Genomic DNA, 24,319 nt, shown 5'->3' with positions numbered 1-24,319 from the left:
CTTGATTTATTTTTCAGTTTGGCATGGCAATGTTCACTAGACACTAGATTAAGCACAGCTGAATTATTTGGAAATCGAACACTGTCACAGAAGTGGGGTAATTGTTCAATTACAATTAAGGATGATGAATACGTAAACAAAATTAGTTGCGTTTTCAGTTTGCTTGAACGAAACCCACTGCAAATATGCAAATTTATTTTTGTGGAGTGGGGGGGGGGGGGGGGGGCATTTTAAAATTCTGCACATCTTTAGAATCATGGGCTTATGAAACAATTCGATAAGTCTTTGACCATATTTAATTACTAAATATTTAAATATTAAGAACTGGTTATTTTTAAATTTCTAGTACACCCGAATGGCCACTGCTGCAAAGTGTTAGCATTATTAATTTCAAATGTACAATATATAGAATTTCATTACTTTATTAAAAAATGAAATTTTAAAAGCAAAGTTTTTTCACTGGGGTACAGTGAGGGTTTCCAGGGAGGGGTAGAGGGGTGGGTGGTAGTGCGCTCCGATACTAGGGCCGGGATTCTCCGTAGCGAGTCCGCACCGGAACTGCTGCTAGCGCTCATCCAACTCTCCCATTCACTACAGCGGGACTGGAGAATCCCACTGCTGAGAACGGGCGGAGAATCCCGTCCAAGGTCTGAAGAAGTATTAGCTGGATGAATTTAACGAATGGCTATATCCGCATAATTTCAGTCCAACGAAGGGCGAACCTTGGTGCGGTTTTCCTGCAACTGGGGACAAGCTGTCAGCGGGTGTTATGTGTGGTCATTAAGGTTCATATCCCAATGATAATAGCCATCGACAAGCTGCAGCTTAAACTGAGCTCAAGGCCTCAGTGAGCAGCTTCATATGGCCGGGACTCTAAATGGTTCAGCGCCCTGCTCCTCCTGCTGGAGGGCATTGCTGGAGTAACGACTTGGACAATAGTTACAAACCAAAACACTTGCAAAGTAAATAAAAAAACGAAAATGCTGGAAAAACTCAGCAGGCCAGGCAGCATCTGTGGAAAGAGAAACAGAGTCAACATTTCAAGTCCGTCTTTAGGATAACAAAAGGTAGTTTTAAGGGATTATATGTATAAGGTAGAGCTTTAGGTGGGTTAAATTTGATGTTTCTGTGTCTGGAAGGGACCTATAGTTAGATTCATGCTGGAAAATGATGTTTGTGTGTGTGTGAGGGGGTTGGTTAAATTCCAACTGTGTTAGAGGGAGCCACGCGTGAAGAGTAAATATATCGTCACTTAGCAACTAGAGGCCCTTGTAAGGGAAAACATTTCCTTTATTCTTTAGATTTAGCTGGAAACTATAGCAGTTAGTGAAGATAGACCGTCAAAGGGAATGTCTCCCACAGCTCTGTCAACAGCAAATGGAGACAGAGATAGAGCGAGGAGGCAGCCCTCATAGCTCTGTTTAAAGCAGCCAAATGAAAGGAAGCAATCTCCAGAGGAACTAAAGGACGGTTGGTTCTAGAAACCAGGAAATAGAATCGGATCATTTTCAAGGGCAGCACAAAGCGGAGAAGGAATCAGCTGGTGAGAAGCTAGGTTTCTAAAAGTTTCTAAAGTAATCCTAAAGTTTGGAATGTCTTACTACAGTCTGCAAAACAAATTTTAATATAATTGGGAAGACACTATTGGCTGAATATCAGAGCTCGTGTTAGTGGAAGTCAGTCAAGACAAAGAAATCCTGAAAGGCTGGTGTTAAATCCTAGAGTAGATTCGCTGGTAAATGTGTAGCGCAAGCCCTGTTCACAAGAATCTTTTGGAAACCGTGGGCTGGATTTCAGAATGCAAATTGCTAATGAAAAGCATGATTAGGAGAGAAGATTTTAAACCTTTTTTGATGAAGTAGAGTTTGGAAACTCTTAAATAACCATCATCTGGAGGGATCCTGAAGAGAAATCCAGAGACACTATTGAGTGGAGCTTGTTTGACTACAGCCAATTGGTGTGTTTTAAAAAAGGGACTTTATGTGCTAATGAGATTATTGTAGCTTCAAATATACTGGGTCATCCAAATTAATCTTAAAACCTGTGTGTAATTGTTAACCTAAGAGGGAATTAAAGGATTATTGTATTATAATCTGATTTTTCCATGTTCAATTAATGTTTTTTCGTTGCTATAACTAAATAGCGGTTCTCTGACTGTGTACCTCCATGTTTGATAACAAAAATAGTAAAGGTTGTGGCCATTTCAGCCAGGGTTCCATTGTGGGATCTTCATGTCCAGTTATATCAACTGGGATGGTAACAGTCTGCATGACTCTTCTTCAGGGCTGGACCATTAGTGACTATGGGGAAGTACTTATGCAACTATTATTATTACACACCAATGATACATTTCTAGTTAAATATTGTGAAAGGACTCAAAAGTAAAGGCCGGAATCGTGTGAAAGCTGCTAAAGTAGCGTCAGAATTCCTACTGGTGAGTCTACTTGTTGCTGCTCAAGGGTTTTCAGCCACCTCTTGCTGAAGTAGCTGGTAACAGGTTGCACACACCACGAGGATGCATTCAATGCCCACAGAGGACGATAATGTCAGATAATCTTGGGCACTGTTAGATTTACAGCCTTGACCATAGGCCAAGATGTGGTAATTCTTATTGTATGAAGGATTTAAAAAATATACTATAATACCTGTTTATTGTGCAATAACTAGCATTGGTTTTTATTCGTTCATGGGATGTGGGCTTCGTTGTCTAGGCCAGCATTTATTGCCCATCCCTAATTTCCGTCTGAGGGGGCATTTAAAAGTCAACCCCATTGCTGTAGATCTGTAGTCACATGTAGGCCAGACTAAGTGAAGGTGACAGGTCTCCTTCCCTAAAGGAGATTAGTGAACAGATGGGTTTTTACGACAATCGACAATGGTTTCATGGTCATCATTAAATGTTTTAATTCCAGATTTTTATTCAGTTCAAATGTTACCATCTGCCATAGCGGGATTCGAACCTGGGTCCAGAGCAATTACCCTCGGTCTCTGGAATATTAGTCCAGTGACAATGTCACTATTCCACCGCCTCCCCAGCATGTCACTGATCGAGCACAATCTGGTCCTGTGTTTACAGTACCGGGATCAGATTGGTAGCGGTACCATTATTACAGTGTATGTTATGTTAGTTATTTATTTTTCAACTTCAGTGGGGGTGCAAAACTGGTGGTGATGTTACTCAGTGATATTTAATAAACTCAGTGGAAAGCACAACTTGAGTTGGGAGCATAATGGGCGGCCGAGACTTCCTACTGCTGGTTCTGCACCCTAGTTGAGGAGGAGAGCTCCACCCACTGTTTCATAGAAAGTGGTTAGCAATCATGAGATACGAATCTTGGAGCTCAGCAAAATTAAATTGTGAACCTCCAGTTCAAGAAAGAATCTCATCAATTTCACCACATTTTCAGAGATTTTGTTCACATGGATTTAAAAAATAAGACTTATGATTAGTGAAGAAATATTTTAAATGGATTTTAGAAGCTAGAATCTTACTGCACACGCAAATGACAAACAAGTGGATTGTAGTTCGCAATAATTTTTATATACAAATCTGCGGCGCCAAAATAAAAACGGAAACACATGCTCACTTGACATAAAAGCAATCTGGGCTTCCTGAATTCAGGAGTGGGAAACGTCAGGTGACACCAGCCATCTGCAAATTCATGATGACATTCTCACGTTCGAAACTTGCTTCGTTAAGAGACTGGCAATCTCGGTCAATCTCCCACAGTGTGACATTGTGACAGGGGCCGAACTAAATCACCTCATCTGACGAACGCATCTTACTGTCGTGAAAATGATTGCATCACAAAATAGTTAGCCCCAAACCTTGGAGCTGGAGCTGCAAGTTTTTGGTTTGTCAGTTGCGTTTGCGATTTTTAAAAATCCACTTACAGTTCAGTGAACATAAATAGACAACGGCACTTTACCGTGTTGGAAAGTGAACGGATTTCCTACACCCCGGTTTTCTAGCGCATCCAGTAGCTCGCCCAGAAATTCTGAAAGTGAAGCAGCTGTTTCCAGGTTTTCTATCAGGACAACATTAGCCTTCTCAGTAACGGTAGACTGTCTCAAAGGAACCAGGATACCTAGAACATAGTGACAGCAGAGTGTTCAAAAATTAGTACTGTGCTCTGGTGAAGAATTTTATGTCATTGCGGGGGGGGGGGGGGGGGGGGGAGCTTTCAGATTCAGAAACTAAATAAAAAAACAGGAGAAAAACAACCCAAGATTATCACAATTGTTAAAATTCTAACTGTGAACAATCCAATAGCTTTCAGTACAGCCAACATGTAATTACCAGTGAAATACTGTGTTTTATCCTGTAATAAGAAGTTGAAAGCAGTTTTATAACTCAAAAACAATGCTTTTATTATTGGTTGCAGTAAAATATGAATGCCTGCGTTCTAACAAAGCAACACTACTGCCAAGAAGCTAGCTGTGGCCAATGTTTTCGTCATCCGTTGCCCTCAGAATCTGCCGATTGTATTCACCATCTGATTACTTGTCGGATGTTAGATTTGGAACTCAATATTCTCTCCGGCATGCTTTAAGGGGGAAGAGCATAGGGCATTAACCTGTATTAAAGTACAAATAAATGACTAATCAGAAAATTTCTGTGGCACAATTGAAACCAGATGCTCAGGACATGATATATTATGCAGCTAGACCCATCTGCTGTACAGCACGTCGAAATGCTCGCTACTATTCAGGATTGTGAAAAAAGTTAGCGAATAAAACTGTTGTAAATGTCACAGTATTAACAAAATAAGTCAGCTGAATGCAAACAAAATGCTGAAAACACCACGGGAAACATATTACCAGGCCCATTTTATAAGTCAGATCCATGATTAAGTGATGGATGTATGAAACTGAAATCATGGAAGAAGATGTATGGCATGAAGGGAAACGCGCAGCAATGGAGAAAGGATAACTGCGGGCAATGCTTTGCACTAGGAATGAGGGGAATTAATCAGTGCGATTGACATGCCAGAATAGTCAGCAGGAAAGCAACACAGCAATTCATATTAGGGTGTGAACTGTCCATGTTTTACTGGCAACTTCACAATACTAAACCCCAAGTTAAGAATGGATGAGTAAAGGCTCATTTTAGCTCATCAATCTAGGAAAACCTTCAATCACCGACACATGGCATTCAACGGTCTCTGGAATGACAGAGGTTTTTGTCGTTCTTGCCCTTCCCAAATGTTCAACTTCCTGACATGTGTCCTAAAATCTGTTTTCACCAGTCTGTTCCTCTTTTTCCAACTACCAAACTTTACCTGGAAGCACTGCACGAATAACAGTTTTTGACAATCACTAAACCATAACCCTCCAATTTCAGTTTTCCTATTTGAAAGTTGAAGAGCCCAAACTGTCCAGTCTCTCTCACACTGTAACCACGGCACTAGGGCATCAGTCTAAACCTTCTCTGTACCGCCACTAAGCCCTGGATATTTCCTCATGCCTTGGTGAGCAAAGTTTGACATAGCACCCAAGTTGCGGTCTGACTGGACCCCAGTGCAGCCAACATGACATCTTGCAATCACTTGGTTAGCAATATAATTCAGGATTCTACCCCAGTGAAATTTGATAACTCGCGAAAATGGGCATGGGGAGGACTATGGTGTGGTTTACTAGATTTCCCGAAACTGCATTCTGTCTGGAGCGGACCCTCTTGACGAACTCAAGTAGGTAGCCATAGCAGTCAATAACATGAATCAAATGGCGCAAGATTTTCAAAGACCTCACATGAGTGGTCAAGGCCGCTGGATGCATCTTCAATTGCTGGATCCTATCAATTGTATCAGGAGCCTTGCACTGCTCTATTCACTGGGGGTTAACACTGTGTGAGGGACTTTAGGACAAGCAAAGGTACATGGAAGAAAGACAGACTTTAAGGCAATGCACAAGGGTGATTAATTAATATTTCTATACAACAAGGTTTGGATTGGAATGTTTATTTGTGGTTTTATATTTGTCATGGCTAAACAAATGCAGTGATGATCAGTGAAGGGTAAAGTGTGAGATGCTTGGTGAATTGGGGTTGGGTTTACCGATATTGCAGTCGGGTAAGTTGCTCACAGGAAACCTACCAGGAAGGGTCTGTCTAGGCTTCCTCTTCCCCGCCCTTGGATCCACAGCTAACAAAACTGTGCAGCATGCAGCAGACCACCAAAAGTCTTCACACAGGTTCTGCCTTATTCTGTTGGGTGCCCTGAGAGCGGTTTCGGCAATGCAAGGATAGTTTCAGCTCATCAATGATCTGCTCCATTACATTTTGTGTGGAAGTATGGCTCACTTTGTGTGCAGGTTGCTCATATATGATGTTAATGGCATAACAGATTGACGAAGGATGAGGCAAGAAGATTGCTGCCAGGGTATTGCCATTTATCTTCATGATTCATCTATTATGGTCACACACCAGTTGGCCATCGAGGAGCTGGAATCCCCTTCTGTTACAATACATCTGAGAGTTGATGTGTGGAGCCTGAAAAGCAATGTATACTCGATACCGTGGAGAAGCTTGCATTCCTCACAAAGCCACATGCTTACTCTCTGGGAAGACTGAATGAAATTTAGCGAGTGAAAGAGAAAACTCAGCAGGTTTGGCAGCATCTGTAGGGAGAGAAAAGAGCTAACGTTTCGAGTCCGATGACTCTTTGTCAAAACTAACAGACAGAGAAAGTGGGAAATATTCATACTGTGGACAGAATGAAAGATAGTCATAGCCACAGAAAACCAGGGAAACGGGGTGCTAAGAGCCACAGAAACCCACAGGGAAAGAGTGCTAATGGCGGTCCCCAGAGAGAACAATAGGCATGTAAGGCCAAACAGCAGAGAAACTAGCATCAGAGGGTAAACTGTGGCAGATGTAGATGTGGGGGGAGGGAAAGGGGGAAGCAAAGGAGAGATGGGGTAAGGAAAGGTGAATAAGATGGGGGGGGGGTAATATGTATTAAGAAAGACAAGAAATAAAGAAATGGTAAAAGACGGTTAAAATGAAATGGGATGAAAACAAATGGGTCGACCCTCTGCTCTTGGGCAGCACGGTAGCACAAGTGGATAGCACTGTGGCTTCACGGCGCCAGGCTCCCAGGTTCGATTCCCCGTTGGGTCACTGTCTGTGCGGAGTCTGCACGTTCTCCCCGTGTCTGCGTGGGTTTCCTCCGGGTGCTCCGGTTTCCTCCCACAGTCCAAAGATGTGCAGGTTAGGTGGATTGGCCATGATAAATTGTCCTTAATGGCCAAAAAAAGGTAAGGAGGGGTTATTGGCTTACGGGGATAGGGTGGAAGTGAGGGCTTAAGTGGGTCGGTGCAAACTCGATGGGCCGAATGGCCTCTTTCTGCACTGTATGTTCTACGTTCCAGAAATGTAGTTAGCTCTCCGACTAGAGAGCCTCACTAACTTCACTTATGCCAATACTGACGGGGTGAACTGTGAGATGTCGTGAATCTGTCCAGCTCCAATCTAGAAGTAGCAAAAAGTTTAATTGTCAGAGCCACCTTCACGTCGACGAGCAATACGGCCCTCATTCTGCTCTGAGGTTACAGCTGTGGCTACAGCAGATGGCAGTTTTCAGTGAGGGCATGTCTACTGAAGTGTAGATATTTGACATATTGTTCCATGCTGAAATTCAGGTAGGGGAATTTCTCTCTGAACAACCTGGATGGACAGGGACTCATGCTGAGTGCACCTCTTGCCTCCACTCCCCACCTTAGGAGCAGTTTATGCTACTCTCTGTTCATTCTCCCAGTCATGCTACTGCTCCAATGTCTGGGAGAAAACTGGTGCGTGCCTTTTAGTCTGAATCAACTCCACCATTCCCTCAACCGTAGCAACTATAAATAACCCTAGAAAGCACCAAAGACTTGCAGGATCATAGTGACAACCAGTGGAAATCAACTTGAATCCCTTTAGAGAACTGGCGGGTTGTCCTTCCTGCTGCTCAGTCATGTGGAGTTAAGAGACATCATTAAGGTTAAATCAGTGGCACCCGTCTGCCTACTCTGCAGGTGCGACCGGGTCCTCACCAATTTGGCATCTGACAGGACTACATCAGAAGTGTCAAATGCTCTACAGGTGCCAATTTGGACCTCTATGGCCACTCATAGCATCAAAAAAAAGACTGTACACGTTAAACTTGTGTGAATTTGTTAATTGTTTTCCCACATTTGACTTTGGCTGAGTGTAGTGTACTCTTAGATCTCCTTCAACTTCATTCTTAACTGATTCATTAGTGTGTTTATCAGCCAGTTTTCTTTCTAACATGTACTTCATGTTTATCTATTCTGAATTGGGCAGCACGGTAGCATTGTGGATAGCACAATTGCTTCACAGCTCCAGGGTCCCAGGTTCGATTCTGGCTTGGGTCGCTATCTGTGAGGAGTCTGCACGTCCTCCCAGTGTGTGCGTGGGTTTCCTCCGGGTGCTCCGGTTTCCTCCCACAGTCCAAAGATGAGCAGGTTAGGTGGATTGGCCATGATAAATTGCCCTTAGTGTCCAAAATTGCCCTTGGTGTCCAAAATTGCCCTTAGTGTTGGGTGGGGTTACTGGGTTATGGGGATAGGGTGGAGGTGTTGACCTTGGGTAGGGTGCTCTTTCCAAGAGCCGGTGCAGACTCGATGGGCCGAATGGCCTCCTTCTGCACTGTAAATTCTATGAAATTCTATGAATTGAATTTTCCATGATCCAACCAAATGAGATTGTATCAAACTCATTTAGTCAAAGGATTTAAGGATAATTAGCATATTAAATGGGTTCCATTCGGATTTCAAACTAAATAGATTACACAGAAATGCTCAAGAAATAATTTATTTAGTGAGAAATTCAGTTAAAATAGCGTGCTAAGTAGTTTTCATTGCAATAAGCAAACAACCTTTAGCTCACACACAGTTACAAGTAGGTTTCATTTCTCTTTCACTCATTCTTCACTCTTCAAGATACCATTTGGCATCAGTCCCACTATGGTTATGGTTAAGGGGCTGGTTTAGCACACTGGGCTAAATCGCTGGCTTTTAAAGCAGACCAAGGCAGGCCAGCATCGCGGTTCGATTCCCGTACCAGCCTCCCCGAACAGGCGCCGGAATGTAGCGACTAGGGGCTTTTCACAGTAACTTCATTGAAGCCTACTCGTGACAATAAGCGATTTTCATTTTCATTTTCATTTCATTTCATGGTTCCCACGATGTTGGTCTCAGTAAAATGCCAGGTGGGCATCTTGCTCCATTGAAGCATTTGAAGAGCAGAGAAAATGACACTTCAATAATAGGTTGTTCACGAGTTTTCTTTTTGATGATCTTGACGAATTAACAAAACCCAACCCAAGGAAACTTGTTCGTCTTTATTACAGATCTAACAGAGTTCGACAAAAGGGGCGAACACAAGTGCCACAGCACGACATACCACCCTGTGGTGTAGAATTAACAGGATGTAAGCTTTCTATAATGAGCATTTCATTACAAGCCATGGGTAAAAGCTGAAGGATGTATCAAAGAACAAGGAACAAAACAGCACAGGAACAGGCCCTTCGGCCCTCCAAGGACACATGATACCACTCTTGGCTAAAATATCTATATGGGTTATATAATATATTTTGAGCACTTGATACACCTGCTGCGATTCAAATTAGACGACGATAAAATTTAATGATTTAACAGAGAATACAAAACATTTCTCTTCAAGAGTGTGTATCAAATTATTAAGACCCAACAGTCAGATGTTCAAAGCAAACCCTAAATAGTCTTAACTTTAAATTTGTGAAATCAATCTGCAATTTATACCAAATCTTATGGAGAAATTGGATTTTTATGCACTGCTTAATTTGAACTGGCAATGTAATTTTGCTTCTCGAGTTTAAGCGTAGGTTTTAACCATTAGCAGGTTTAGTTTTACGGACCAGTTTTCAAACTTTAAGATAATAAAATAGGAGGATGCTCTCCTGTAGTTTTCCAATGGTTTACCACAGAATTGTAGTAGCTTGTACCACTTTCCTTTCCCTCTCTTTTCCGGCTCAAAAACTTGCAAGGCCAGGCATCAGCTAACACGCAAGATGAAATAAAAACAGAAAATGCTGGAAATACTCAGTAGGTCTGGCAGCGTCTGTAAGAGAGCGAGATAGTTAATGATTTCAGGTCTGTGCCTTTCGTCTGAAGCCGGACATGCTGAGCATTTCCAACACTTTCTGTGTTGATTTCTGGTTTACAGCGTTTGCCCTATTAAGCGAATATAAAAAGAGAATGATCTTTGCTTTCAGGAGCAAACCACGGGTAGTTGTAACTGTATCGATTTCAGGCAGCACTGCTAAACCACAGACAGCATAATTCACTCATATCAAAGACTATGCTGTATCTCAATAGGCAAAACTCAATTTCATACCATTGAATAGTCTTGAGCCCATTATGTTTCAATAATCAAACACCTTGAAATGGCAACTATATTCTATCGAATATTATGGGAGTTCTTTGTTTTACTCTTTCTGGTATAAATGGGGGGGGGGGGTGTCAGGGGTGAATGCCCATTGAGAACAACACCCCTGTTCTTGCTGTGAGCCCCCCCCCCCCCCCCCCCCTCCCCACCTCTTGCGACCCCACCCCACGATTCTACTCTTGCCATCACTGCCTGGTGATCCATGGAATCAGGTGGGTATATTGCTGGCAGCAGCCACCAGCTCCTTGGTGGCAATGCCATGTAGCAATGAGCTGACAGTCTCTGTTTTGACCAACAGCTCTTGCTGGGCAGGAAACCTGACTCTGAAGGCGGCCCATTGCTGCCCAGGTGTGCTGGATTGGCACCTAATTTGGTGGGCCTACTCCAAAAAGAGGCAACTCGAGGTCTTTGCCAGTTCTCCAGTCTGCAGGCAAATCCCCGCCACTTCTCTCCCAACCCATTGCCTACATTAAATTCTGCCCTTGTGCCTGCTTATTACTGACCTGTCCCTTCTTTCGAAATCTCTTGAACCTCGCGACGTCCTATGTATTTTGGGGGGATAAAATCAATGGACGGAATATTCTGGATGGCGGGCTTTCCCTTTCTGCCATCCAAAGAGGCAGTGGGGGAAGAGATCCCTGCCAACTCTATCTGCCCACAGCTCGAATGAGTGTCAACTGGCTGCAGGCAGGACTCCCACCCTTCACTCAGGAGGAGATCCGCCTTAGAGAGCTGCTCTCAATCGGATTGGCCAGCAACTATTTAGTCCCTGCAGCGTCAGGAACTGCAGCGGACAAAAGAGCAAGTGCATGCAAGTGATAGATCCCAAGTCCCAGGACTGGATGTCAAGGTAGGTTTTGGGTTCTCAAGGATGGGGTGTGATGTAGGTAGAAAGTGGATGATTGGGGCACTGGGAATGAAGCTGGGAGGGAGGGGTGAAGGTAGTGATGAGGTGCCTGAAGTTAAAAGGGGATTCTGTTCGAGCCTTGCCTGTTAAAAATGGAGGCTGGGTGGGAAACAGCCCTTAAGTGGCCAATAATACTTAAGGGCCCAGAGTAGCCAGCCCATCCAATTTCATTCTCATCCCAGTGCAAAATCACTGCAAGATCAAGGCAGGTTGGAACTCAGAGGGAATTGCTTTCCTTCTATTTTACACGCCCCCCCCTGCCTAAACACCCATCGTGGGGAATGTGCGAAATTCAGGCCTATGTTATATATTGGGGTGATGGTCCCTTTAAGAACTAGATTCCACCAGGAGATATTTTCTGGTAAAGCATCTTTGTTTCCACCAATGATCATGTGAGCAAGAATGCCTGGGAAATAAACCATAGTGACGGGGTCAGCAAGACGTTAATTATAAGGGGAGCAGATTGTGGGTACGGCTCTGGTCTCGAGTAGGATTTTAGTTCTTTTAGTTTACAGTAAGCTTGCTGCAGGAAACATTGCCCAGAGTGCAGTTGAAATTCTGTGCAATGGCCAAAAGTGTTGAAACATGTTTGAGATAACTGAACTACTCCTAACACTGATTTGGTCTATGATAGCCAAACTGAGAAAACAGAGAGAGAGAGAGTTTCAGATGTGAGACTTCAACAGTCAAAGAATATTAGAACGAGGAGAGTTTTGACCAGAGGTGGCTCCGCCCAAGACACGAGTGAACAGGGAGTCTATGACCGTAAGGCGGATGGAGATTTGAAACCTTTCTAAGAAATCTCACTCCTTAACTGATTCTTTGAAACAATACTGAGACCAAGTGGTTAATCTTCCAATTTTTGCTAAGTATCTGACTTGAGTTTTTTTGGGATGCAAGTCAAATGGTTGCAGAGGAAAGTAAAGACTTCCGGTTGAAGTAGTGTTTAGAACTGTACTTTTAATACCTTCAACATAACTGACTATTTCAGGTATATTTATTAGCATTCCAATTCTTGGATTTTTGTGCGGTGAAATTCTTTTGATTTAAAGTCTGAACCTTGTTGCTTTATTCTTTTAGTAATACCAATGTTTGGGGAAAATTAAAGCATTACTGGTCTCTACAGAGATCATAACGTGCATTGCTAGCTAACTTTACAACTTTTTGTGTTACACGCTTTGCCTAACTAAGAGTTAATTTTGGTAATTGCAGGCTGGTTAGGCTAATTAATTTTAATGAAGGATGAAATCACCATATACCTAAAGAGTAAGCAGGAGTACCCAACACGAGAGTTAAAAATGAGCAATCATGCCTGGCAAACCTCATAGATCTGGGGCCATTTCTGATTGCCGTGTATATCAGATTTGACTGATTGATTTGATTTATTGTCCACATGTACCGAAGTACAGTGAAAAGTATTTTCAGCACGGTAGCATAGTGGTTAGCACAGTTGCTTCACGGCTTCAGGGTCCCAGGTTCGATTCCCGGCCTGGGTCACTGTCTGTGCGGAGTCTGCACGTTCTCCCCGTGTCTGTGTGGGTTTCCTCCAGGTGCTCCGGTTTCCTCCCACAGTCCAAAGATGTGCAGGTTAGGTGGATTGACTACGCTAAATTGCCCTTAGTGTCCAAAAAAAAAGGTTATGTGAGGTTACAGGGATAGGGTGGAGGTGTGGGCTTAGGTAGGGTGCTCTTTCCAAGGGCCGGTGCAGACTCGATGGGCCAAATGGCCTCCTTCTGCACTGTAAATTCTATGATTGTATGATCAGTGCCAATTCAGTCAGCGTCTCCCTAGCACAAGGTGTCGAGTCATATATTTACAATGTTAGAGGGGCTACAATTTCTACGTATTTTAATTTTCAACAAGTTGACATTTATTTTACTTGATTATGTCACTAGGGGCTTTTCACAGTAACTTCATTGAAGCCTACTTGTGACAATAAGCGATTTTCAGAAGTACAAAAGCAAAATTTAGAGAATCTGAAACAAAAGCAGAAAATGTCAGTGATGCTGTGTGGGGCTGGCACCACTTGCAGAGAAAGAAACAAGAGTTAACCCTTCGGGTTGATGTTCTTTCAGAAAAGTTTCTCTCTCTCCATAGACGATGCCAGACCGGTTAACAACAGCAAATGTTGGAAAATATTCATCATGACAATGACTTATATTTACAAAGCGTAGTCACCGTCATCGTGTAAGAAAACAAAGCAAGGTCCCACAGCCAGCAATGAGATCAATGCCAGTTAGTTTGTTTCAGGTGGTGCTGGCTAAGGGAAGAATGTTGGCCGGGACAACGGCTTTTGTTTAACAGCAACATATAATCTTTTATACCCACCTGAGTGGGAAAATGACACCCGAGCAAGTCTTACCTATGGGGCAGCAACCCGAGTATACTATGGGGGTCTCAGTCTGGATTAAATTCTCCCTCTCATTTAGAAGCAAGAGTACTACCATTAAGCCAAGTCTGAAAGCTACTTTTAACCTCGGATGAATAAGAATTCTGCTTCAGACTATAATTTCAATACAGGTTTTAGTTTTATATATATATATATATATATATCACAGAATCGTAGAATTCACAGCCCAGAAGGAGGCCATTTGGCCCATCGAGTTTGCACCGGCCCTTTGGAAAGAGTACCTTACCCAAGACCACACCTCCACCCCATCCCCTGAACCCAAGATAACCTTCTTGGACACTTGAGGGCAATTTTACATGGCCAATCCACCTAACCTGATAATCTTTGGATTGTGGGAGGAAACCGGAGCACCCGGAGGAAACCCACGCAGACACGGAATGTGCAGGCAGTGACCCAAGTCGGGAATCGAACCTGGGACCCTGGAGCTGTGAAGCAACAGTGCTAATCACTGTGCTACAGTGCCGGTAGCACAAAGAATATATATTATATATTTTTAAAAAATATATATAAATATATATAGCAGCTAAACTTTACGGATTGAATTTCTACAAACAAGTAGAGACATTTCTCACGGAATCCTTTTGTTGGCAAACATCTTCATAAAAAAAAACACGGCCATACCCGACTTTGGCAGCTTCTCATTTCTACAGTCCCAATTATGGATCTCTTACCACTTTGAATAAACAGCTCCACCAGCTGGTCCTTTGATGAACTTGTTTCCATCTCGATTTGTATTATTTCACAGCTGGAACCAACAGCTTCCAGTTTGTGCTACAGAGAGAATTGCAAAATGTAGACTAATTAACTTCAAACTTCAGCCAAGAGAGACACAAATACCACCCCCCACTTCAAGTCTTCACTGCCATTTTCCCTACGGTGGCTATGGATTTTAGATCCAGTGGCCTGATCAGAATTTTTATTAAACAGCTGCAAATCCATATAATGCAGAATATGCACCTTGATCCTTTCCAAATGCAACATATCTCGAATAACAACACATCAGTGCCTGGTTCAGAAGATGGTTAAAATCTGTGTGACATTTGAGCTCTTGCACTGTCAAGAATGTAGGGGGCGATTCTCCAATATGGACCCCAAGTATTCGCGCCGTCGTGAACACCGTTCCGTTTCACGACGGCGCGAACCGGACCCTGGTACGACCGATTGTGGCCCCCACAGGGGGCCAGCACGGCGCTGGAGCGGTTCACGCCACTCCAGCCTCCTTTTGCGGCGCCAAATGGGCGCCACGCTAACCCGCGCATGCGCAGATGGGCCGCGCCAACCAGTGCATGCGCGGGGGACTTCTTTAGCACACCGGCCCCGACTCAAGATGGCGTCGGTGTTCAGGGGCCGGCCGTGCCAGAAAGTAGGCCCGGGGGGAGGGGTGGGGAGGGGGGGGGGGAAGAGGCCGGCCCACCAACCGGTGGGCCCCGATCGCGGGCCACACCCCATCGGAGGCCCCCCCAGTGAAGGAGCCCCCCCACAGGCCGCCCCCCCGACACTTGGAGTATAGTGTTCAATTCTGGTCGCCACACTACCAGAAGGATGTGGAGGCTTTAGAGAGGGTGCAGAAGAGATTTACCAGAATGTTGCCTGGTATGGAGGGCATAAGCTATGAGGAGCGGTTGAATAAACTCGGTTTGTTCTCACTGGAACGAAGGAGGTTGAGGGGCGACCTGATAGAGGTCTACAAAATTATGAGGGGCATAGACAGAGTGGATAGTCAGAGGCTTTTTCCCAGGGTAGAGGGGTCAATTACTAGGGGGCATAGGTTTAAGGTGAGAGGGGCAAGGTTTAGAGTAGATGTACGAGGCAAGTTTTTTTACGCAGAGGGTAGTGGGTACCTGGAACTCGCTACCGGAGGAGGTAGTGGAAGCAGGGACGATAGGGACATTTAAGGGGCATCTTGATAAATATATGAATAGGATGGGAATAGAAGGATACGGACCCAGGAAGTGTAGAAGATTGTAGTTTAGTCGGGCAGTATGGTCGGCACGGGCTTGGAGGGCCGAAGGGCCTGTTCCTGTGCTGTACATTTCTTTGTTCTTTGTTTGTTTGTTCGCGCAGAGTTCCCGCCAGCAGCGACCAGGGGTGAACGGCGCCGCGGGACTCTGTCGTATCGGCGAGGCCGCTCGGCCCATCCGGGCCGGAGAATCGGCGGCCCCACCAGTTCCAGCTGCGCGCCAAATGCGCCGGCGCAGATGGCGCCGATTCTCCGCACCTCGGAGAATCGCGCGCTGACGTCGGGTCGTCGTGGTGCGGATGCGGCGATTCTCTGGCCCGGCGCGGGGCTTGGAAAATCGCCCCCCATATACTTGGGACCCAACACCCCACAGCCACGAGCGTTTGTGATTAATTTTATTTCCTTCTCTCCTGCCACAGCTGCTAATGCCGCTGTCCAGAGGCAACTTGTCGGCACTCTCCATTTGCTGTTACACCGGTCACTAATGCACCACAGACCAGATGCATAATTAGAACGTAGAGGCCTCAAGTTCCATTTTGGATTTGGTGCAAACGACTAGTTTTAAGAAATGTTTCTCCCCCAAGTTATGTAAAATCTGTCATAACCAGCGCAACTGAGCAGCACTTCGAAACTTTTAAATAAATAGATCGGGGAGGCGGTGGCATAGTCACTGGACTAGTAAAATCAGAGAACTAGAGTAATGCTCTGGGGACCCAGGTACGTGACATAGACATAGAACATACAGTGCAGAAGGAGGCCATTCAGCCCATCGAGTCTGCACCGACCCACTTAAGCCCTCACTTCCACCCTATCCCCATAACCCAATAACCCCATCTCACCTTTTTTTTGGTCACTAAGGACAATTTAGCATGTCTAACAGCACGTCTTTGGACTGTGGGAGGAAACCGGAGCACCCGGAGGAAACCCACGCAGACACGGGGGAACGTGCAGATTCCGCACAGACAGGGAATCGAACCTGGGACCCTGGCGCTCTGAAGCCACAGTGCTAGCCACTTATGCTACCGTGCTGCCCGCCACTGCAGATGAACTCAATAAAAATCTGCAATTAGAAGCCATTGTCGATTGTCGTAAAAACCCATCTGGTTCACTAATGCCCTAGAGGAAGGAAACCTGCTGACTTGACCTGGTCTGGCCTACCTGTGACTCCAGACCGACAGCAATGTGGCTGACCTAACTGCCCCCTCAGTTAGGGGGCATGCTGACAGAGCCTGCGACGCCCACATCCCATGAACGAATAGAAAAAAGATTAGGGGATCTTTTGAAAGCAACACGCAAGAGTGGCAACTTGGTGCGGTGTGATTAATACTACGGGAAATGGGTTCATCCCAAAAAAAATCATTTTAAATCACCGCGTCTGGTCCATCACCTGCGAGAAAGCAGATTCTAAATAACTGAAAATGTTTTTTTTTTTTTTAATTATCCAGAACCATCTGTTAAATTATGGATGCAGGCAAGTTCTTGGCAAGTTTTTAAAAAATTTCATTCAAAAGTTTTCAAACCGTGATTAATTTTAAGAAATTGCTCAAAGGCCTGTAAATTGATGCTGAAGTGTGCAATGGTGATTAATTAGATCTGGGGCACGATCTGTATTGTGGATGGGGCCAACCGTGTTTTAAAAATTCATCCACGGGATGAACCAGCATTTATCGCCTCTCCCTCCGTGACCTTGAACAGAGGCCACTCCAGAGGGCATTTAAGAGTCAACCACATTGCTATTGGTCTGGGGTCACGTGTAGGCCAGACCAGGTAAGGATGTCAGATCTCCTTCCCTAGTTGTTTCGTACTTCTAGTGTCTTATTTTTTAAAAACAAGAGCAAAAGAAAATGACATAAACTGAGATGAATGTCACCTGCACTCAAAATTCCCCGATCTTTTGTATCGTTTTTTCGATTCCAGGAATATTGCGCTGAAATAAATAACGCAACCTAGCCAAAACACTTGACATGAACAGTTTCTTTAACATTAAATCTGGATATAATAGTTGCAATGGAAATACAGATGAAATGACACAATGCATAACTTTAAACAGATTTAATTACACCTACGAGCCATGGTTCGAATTCCCACACCCTCGGATCCTGCTTCACGTGAAAATGTTATCAATGTACAACATCAGAGATGACCAACATATTCAAAATGGATCGTGACAAAACACGGAATAAGTGGTTCCACAGGGACCAGACACTTTGTTGGGAGTGCTGCAGATCTACCCTCTTGTGAGCACAGTTAGTAATGTCTGTTAACTCGTGGTGATGGTTTCAAATGCTTTGACTGAGCGGAATAAGATTTTTAATAACTGCCTAAATATGCCAGGCCATTAGAGAAAGGGTAACTGTGGACACTTCAGGATATAAAATGCTTAAAACCTATAGTGAATACTAGTTAGAGAACTTATTTACCTTAATTCCATTTGCTATTTGATGTGCAATAAGATCTTGGCAACTTCCCACTGGCCCGTGAAAAATGACATTATGATACTGTTCAACCTGTCGACAACAATTTCAAAAAATGTTCAGACAATCGGACAAAAGATCAGCAGTAATTTAATGAAAAGGTGCATACCAAAATGACATGCAAAGATTAAGAGAGTTAACTGGAATAAAACCAATAAAAATGGTGTGGATGCACAGGTTCACTGAATGCAAGCACAAATTGTTTCAGGTGAATTCTATTTGTCAGACTGAACCCTACCAAATTCTCCCTTTTCAGCTTTCCACCTATGTATCTTAGTGCCTCGAGAGCAGCAATTGGTATGCACAATATGATTGTGTTAAATAACCATTTTCAGCAGACACGAAAAGGACAAAGAGGAATGTTGGAAACATTCCAAGATTTTTTTCACTAATACATTTAAGCATGCTTCACACTGCACTGTGGGGAAAATGTATCCTGACAGAGATTCCCAGATGTCGCAGTGAAAGTGTCACAAATAGACTCCTGTTTATGAAATATATTAAATATGTATAGCTGCACTAATGAGAAATTTTGAAATAAAAAGGCAGCAATGGAATACGCATGTATGATGACCATACAATTTGGCACTTTGGCACTTAACACCAAGAGTAAAGCCTCAAAAACCATACTAGATGTTTGGAAGTGGGTTAAATACAGTTTGCATCATAAAGAGCAGCTTAAATACACTGGGCAAAAACATCTTGCATTTCTGAATTTCTATTTGTCCAAAATGCTTTCTAAATCATCTTTCAATGCTTGTATATTTCACGAGCATTTAAGATCAGTTCCCTGAAGAGTTTTTTCACACGAAGGCGACACGGTGGCACAGTGTTTAGCACTGCTGCCTCACAGAGCCAGGGACTCTGATTCAATTCCGGCCTCGGGTGACTGTCTGTGTGGAGTTTGCACTTTCTCCCCGGTGTGTGCGTGGGTTTCCTCCGGGTGCTCCAGTTTCCTCCAACAGTCCAAAGATGTGCAGGTTAGGTGGATTGGTCATGCAAAATTGCCCCATAGTGCTTAAAAAGTTTAGGTTGGGTTACCGGGATAGGGTGGAGGTGTGGGTTTAAGTAGGGTGTGCGCTTCCCAAGGGCCGGTGCAGACTTGATGGGCTGAATGACCTCCTTCTGCACTGTAAATTCTATGAGTGGTTCAGGTCTGGAATATACTGCCTGGAAGTGTGGTGAAATCGGGTTCAATCAAGGCAGACAAGAGGGTATTGGATGATTATCATAATAACCTGGGAGGGGCGGGGGCTCTTGGGGGCAATTCAGCCCCTTGATCCAGCTCCGCCATTCAATGTGATCATGACTGATCTCCATCTCAGCCTCAACTCCACTTCCCTGCCCGCTCTCCATAACCCTTCAACCCATAACTAATTAATAATAGTCTGCCTATCCCCTCCTTACATTTACTCAATGTCCCGGCATCCACCACACTCTGGGTTAGTGAATTCTACAAATTCATGATCCTTTAAGAGAAGTAATTTCACCTCATCTCGGTTTTAAATCTGCCACCCCTCATCCTAAAATAAACAAAGAACAAACAACAAAGAAAAGTACAGCACAGAACCAGGCCCTTCGGCCCCCCAAGCCTGCGCTGACCATGCTGCCCGTCTAACCTAAAACCTCCTGCACTTACGGGGCCCGTATCCCTCTTTTCCCATTCTATTCAGGTATTTGACAAGATGCCCTTTAAACGTCACTATCGTCCCTGCCTCCACCAAAACTATGGCCTCTCGTTCTCGATTGCCCCACAAGAGGAAACATCCGCTCTACCTTGTCAATCCCCTTTTCAATCTTACATGCTTCAATTAGATCTACTCTTACTCTTCTAAACTCTAGATTGTTTAGGCCTAAATTGCTCCATCTCTCTTCATCAGACAAACCCCAGGGGCTGGATTCTCTGCCCGCTGCGCCACATTTCTATTTCACCGCGCCAATGGGGTTTCCCATGCCATCGGGAAATCCCCGGGCTGTTGGCAAAGCGGAGCATCCCGCCAGCGGAGAATCCAGCTCCATATGTCTGAAATCAATCAAGTTAGTTGCTCCATGAAACATTACTGCACTGGCACAACAAGAAACAAAACCAGCAACATAAAGATGAGCAATACAAAGGCAGCAGATGAGCTCATAGTAACAATTATAGTTTATCCACCAGCGGAGGAGGCTCCCTGGTAACCTTTCCATCTCCTTTGCCTGTACAGAATAATTGGTCAGCCTCTGTGAAAGTACGGTTGCCAACACTCCCAAACTGCTCTGGTGTCGCCAGGAATAACAAATTAATCTGCCGGGTATGGCTCAGCTTTGAGATTCCAACTTCTGAGGCTGTGGGAAACAATTCATGGAAGCACGAGGCAAATTTCCCAATTTTCTGTCCACAGGACAAAAATAAAAAAATTGGACTCACATGTGAGGAAAGACACTCAACTACAGTGGCCTCAACTTCTTAAAATTTTTTTTTTTTTTTTTTTTTTTAGAGTACCCAATTATTTGTTTTCCAATTGAGGGGCAATTTAGCGTGGCTAATCAACCTACCGTGCTCATCTTTGGGTTGTGGGGGTGAAACTCACGCAGACACGGGGAGAATGTGCAAACTCCACATGGACAGTGACCCAGGGCCGGGATTCGAACCCGGGTCCTCAGCGCCATAGGCAGCAGTGCTAACCACTGTGCCACCATGCCGCCCAACCTTACTGGGTAAATGCAATAATATTCGCTTCACATGATCAAACATCGCGTGACTAATACTCAAATTCAGGTTTGGAAGCTCCATAGGAGTCTTGCAGCCTTTTTGCAGTACCAAGCTGAACATTTACTATTCAACACAGCACACTAACTCCATTTAGCAAGTCTTGTTGTTGCAATTTTTCCCTTTTTTCCCCCCCATTTGTCTTTTGATTGTGTTGAAACTCATTCTTGCCTTTTCATCTTCTATCTTTTATAATATTCTATTGTGCCGCGAATGCTTCTCAATCATCAGACAGATGATCTTTTATATCGTCTATCAGTCTTCCAGTGAGCAGTTGGCAGATCATTCAACCCCTATTATAATCCAGTCATACAGAGGAAGATTGTTGATATGCTGCTGTCTTTCTCTTTTACCAACATTTCCATAATGTATACGGTGATCTGATAAAGACTTCAGGCTTGGGCTGAAAGCACAGGTTTGAAACTATTGCTGATGGTTTTAGCGCAGAAATGGATAAAACGGAATATTTTTTATTGTAACTATTTAACTTCAAGAAAGGATGTGGTGGTGAGGCTTCTGTTAATTTGGGAGTCATATTATTGATACATTAAGTGCTTAGTACTGATCGATCAATTACGCAGATGAAACAGAAAACAATAGAGGAAATAAAAGCAGGAAATGCAGAACTTACACAGGTCAGTTAGTACCTACAGCAAGAATAATAATGTTATAACATTGTGCATGGGTATGAGGCTTGTAAACCTTCCAGGATTGCCCTAGAGTCAAGATTAATCTCCGGGACATTATTGAGAGTTAACCATTTGGAAAAATATATCAAGCATCTGCTTGATTCCTCATGATGCTATTTACAAGACTTGAAATAAACCGAACACAAGTAAAACCGGAGCAGGCGACAAAAACAAGAAAGAAACAAAAGTGAAACCAATAAAATATAGAAAGGATAGCATTGAAAATGGAAACTGCTGCAGAGACTGAGCAGACCCTGTAGTATTGGTGGAGAAGGGAAGCTCGGGTTAACGGTCCCGGTCTCTGAACCTTCTTTGGAGCTAAAAGTTTCAGCTAAACTCCTTCCCACTGACATGTTTTCAGTTTTCTCCCCTTTATTTTTGTACTTCAGAGCTGCGCATTTTGAAATGAAAGCACAAAGTTCCTTTTTCAACTTCTCTAATTGACTGCTCTCTCTCGCGCTCTATCTCTCTCCCCCATGTGGTCCATTGCAATGTCGCTTTGTGAACCAGTAACACGGTATGGGGTGAGTCTTTGTGGATCTGGGCATTGTTAAGTAACCCTAAATAAAAGTAACGGTCATAAAGGTAGCTGATATTATGCAAGCGATAAAGTATCTGAATTGCCCAGTGTCAAACTGGCCGAATGGCTACCCCAGCTGCAGGACCAGGCAATGTAACCCCTCCGCCCGGTTGTAAAACAGACTCCGAGCTCTATCAGCAGGAACAGGAGGAGCCATTCAGCCCCTCCAGCCATACCCACCTATTCACTCAGATCATGACTGATCTGGGAGCAGCACTCCATCCATCCGCCTTGGCTTCATATTCACATCCGTGGGCAGGAAAAATATTCCCATAGTCATGGAATTGGTGCCTGCTGTTTCTCTGGAAGGGTCCCTTCCCAGGAGGGAGTTTCACTATTTTTTGTACGATAGACTGCGGTGCCAAGTACAAAACAATATCTGTGTGTCCTGATGGTGGGTGTCGGGAGGAGGATGCAGCTACTTAACCCGATGTTTAAACCAATGTCCTTACATTTTTGCACACACTTTTCCCTGCTAATTTTGCATTCTTGGTCCGAAAGTTACACACACTCTTGGATTGGCCAAAAACTGGCCATAACGGTTTCACTTTCCCTCCTACCACCATCATCAAAGCAATGAGTGATTAACAGGAAAAGCTTGTTCGGGTTAGGCTTTGCAACAGGAACAAGGATTTACCACTTTGTTTCGTGGGTCTGATTCCAGTATTGAGTCAGGTAACCTGCACCCACTGTGTATGTGGGAGTGGGGCTTTCATTACTATGGCTAACTTTGCATTTCAAGTAATCTTTGGGCTCCGCATACTGTATTTGTCTGATCAGTGGGTGAGCATTATGTTACTGACTAACTGCATGGCCAAGATAAGGCAGTTCTGGAGATCTGTTCAGATACCAAAGCCCATTCTAAAAGCACAAGTTTATTACGGAGATGTTTCCATGAAGGTTGTTTACAAAGGTGTAACTTTTAGCCCAGCATGGATATGCTGCTAACTGCTGCATCTCTCCAGTATTTTTCCAGCACTTATCTTCAGGTCATGGAGCTGAAGTCATTCAGTTTCTTTCTGCACAGATGCTTCCAGATCTGCTGAATATTGGCACTTTTTCTAAAACTATTCAAAATTGCAGCATGTATTTTGCACTTGTATTTGTTTATGGTATTGGCTCTGGAGTAAAGCGGGGGTGGGGGGTGGAAAGAGAGAGATGGCTCAAAGGAAAGCAATATTTTGCACTGATCTGCTTGTACCTTGTTCATTTAGATCATGGAGTCTATTATCTGAGGAACAACTAGGTCAACCACAGCTAGCTCCTGACCGCAGGATTCACTCCCTGTATTTAAATGCACCTTGCCAGAGGCTGCTTCACACCCGCTTTTCAATAACCTGGGGAAGTCGGAAAGAATCCATCCCGCCTCCTTCCTCACCCCCCCCCCCCCCCCCCCCCCCCCCCGCCCCCCGACCATTTCTCCTCCCAATTCCACTCTTACTCCCCTCTCCATTCCACCCCTCAAATCCTCCATACTTCTACACATCTCGCACCTGCCTCATTTCTCTCCCACCACACATTCTTTCTCTTCACCCTTCCATGCTCCATTCTTCCCCTCCTCCTCTTTGCAAAATTTCCTCCCTCATCCTCCCCCTATATTAAATTCCAACTGCCACGCGTCTGCCCATTCCACCAGCCTGTCTATCTCCTCTAGACGTTGTTATTGGAAATACGGAAAGATGTGTCATTTGAAACATGGAAGTCTGGCAATATCTGGTCTGAGAGAAACATGAGAGAATACAGGGAAAGATCCCACAAAGGGTTAACAGCAGCTGCAAAGAGCAGGATTGTAAAATGCAGATAGCCTTGGTCAAGCAGGCTTAGCAAACAAGCCAAACAGGATTTTGAATGAAGCCAAAAACAATGGCTCACACCTTCATTGAATGTAACTATCTTAGTAAGGATCTGGAAAAGGATGAGGTTCCGTTGAATTTGGTGATAATTCTAGGTGTGAAAATTTGCTAATACCAGGTAAATTAAAGAAAACTGGAGCTATCAGTCTACGAGAAACATAATTTAAAGCCAAAATCAAAGTCAAAATTATGAGCTGAGGACACAATAGGAAAATAAAACTATAGAAATGACAGGAATTCAAATTCACACCTCTATTGAAACCAAAAC

At 44.0% G+C, this 24,319-nt stretch overlaps 1 protein-coding gene across 5 annotated transcripts in view; it reads right to left on the bottom strand.

Annotated features, from left to right (window-relative positions):
* Positions 1–24,319, bottom strand: part of cttnbp2 (cortactin binding protein 2) — a 208,846-nt gene that overhangs the window by 22,137 nt on the left and 162,390 nt on the right. For all 5 annotated transcript variants that reach the window (XM_072485237.1, XM_072485238.1, XM_072485240.1 and 2 more), the window contains 3 exons: positions 18,127–18,213; positions 14,418–14,517; positions 3,930–4,088 (listed from right to left, as the gene is read on the bottom strand). In XM_072485237.1, coding sequence (XP_072341338.1) covers positions 3,930–4,088; positions 14,418–14,517; positions 18,127–18,213 — 346 coding nt within the window. The remainder of the gene's footprint in view (positions 1–3,929; positions 4,089–14,417; positions 14,518–18,126; positions 18,214–24,319) is intronic.

This window comes from Scyliorhinus torazame, chromosome 19, assembly GCF_047496885.1.
Source record: "Scyliorhinus torazame isolate Kashiwa2021f chromosome 19, sScyTor2.1, whole genome shotgun sequence".
NCBI classification, from domain to species: Eukaryota; Metazoa; Chordata; class Chondrichthyes; order Carcharhiniformes; family Scyliorhinidae; genus Scyliorhinus; species Scyliorhinus torazame.
The sequence above is the reverse complement of the archived record's forward strand: the minus strand, read 5'-3'. Positions and strand labels throughout refer to the sequence as shown.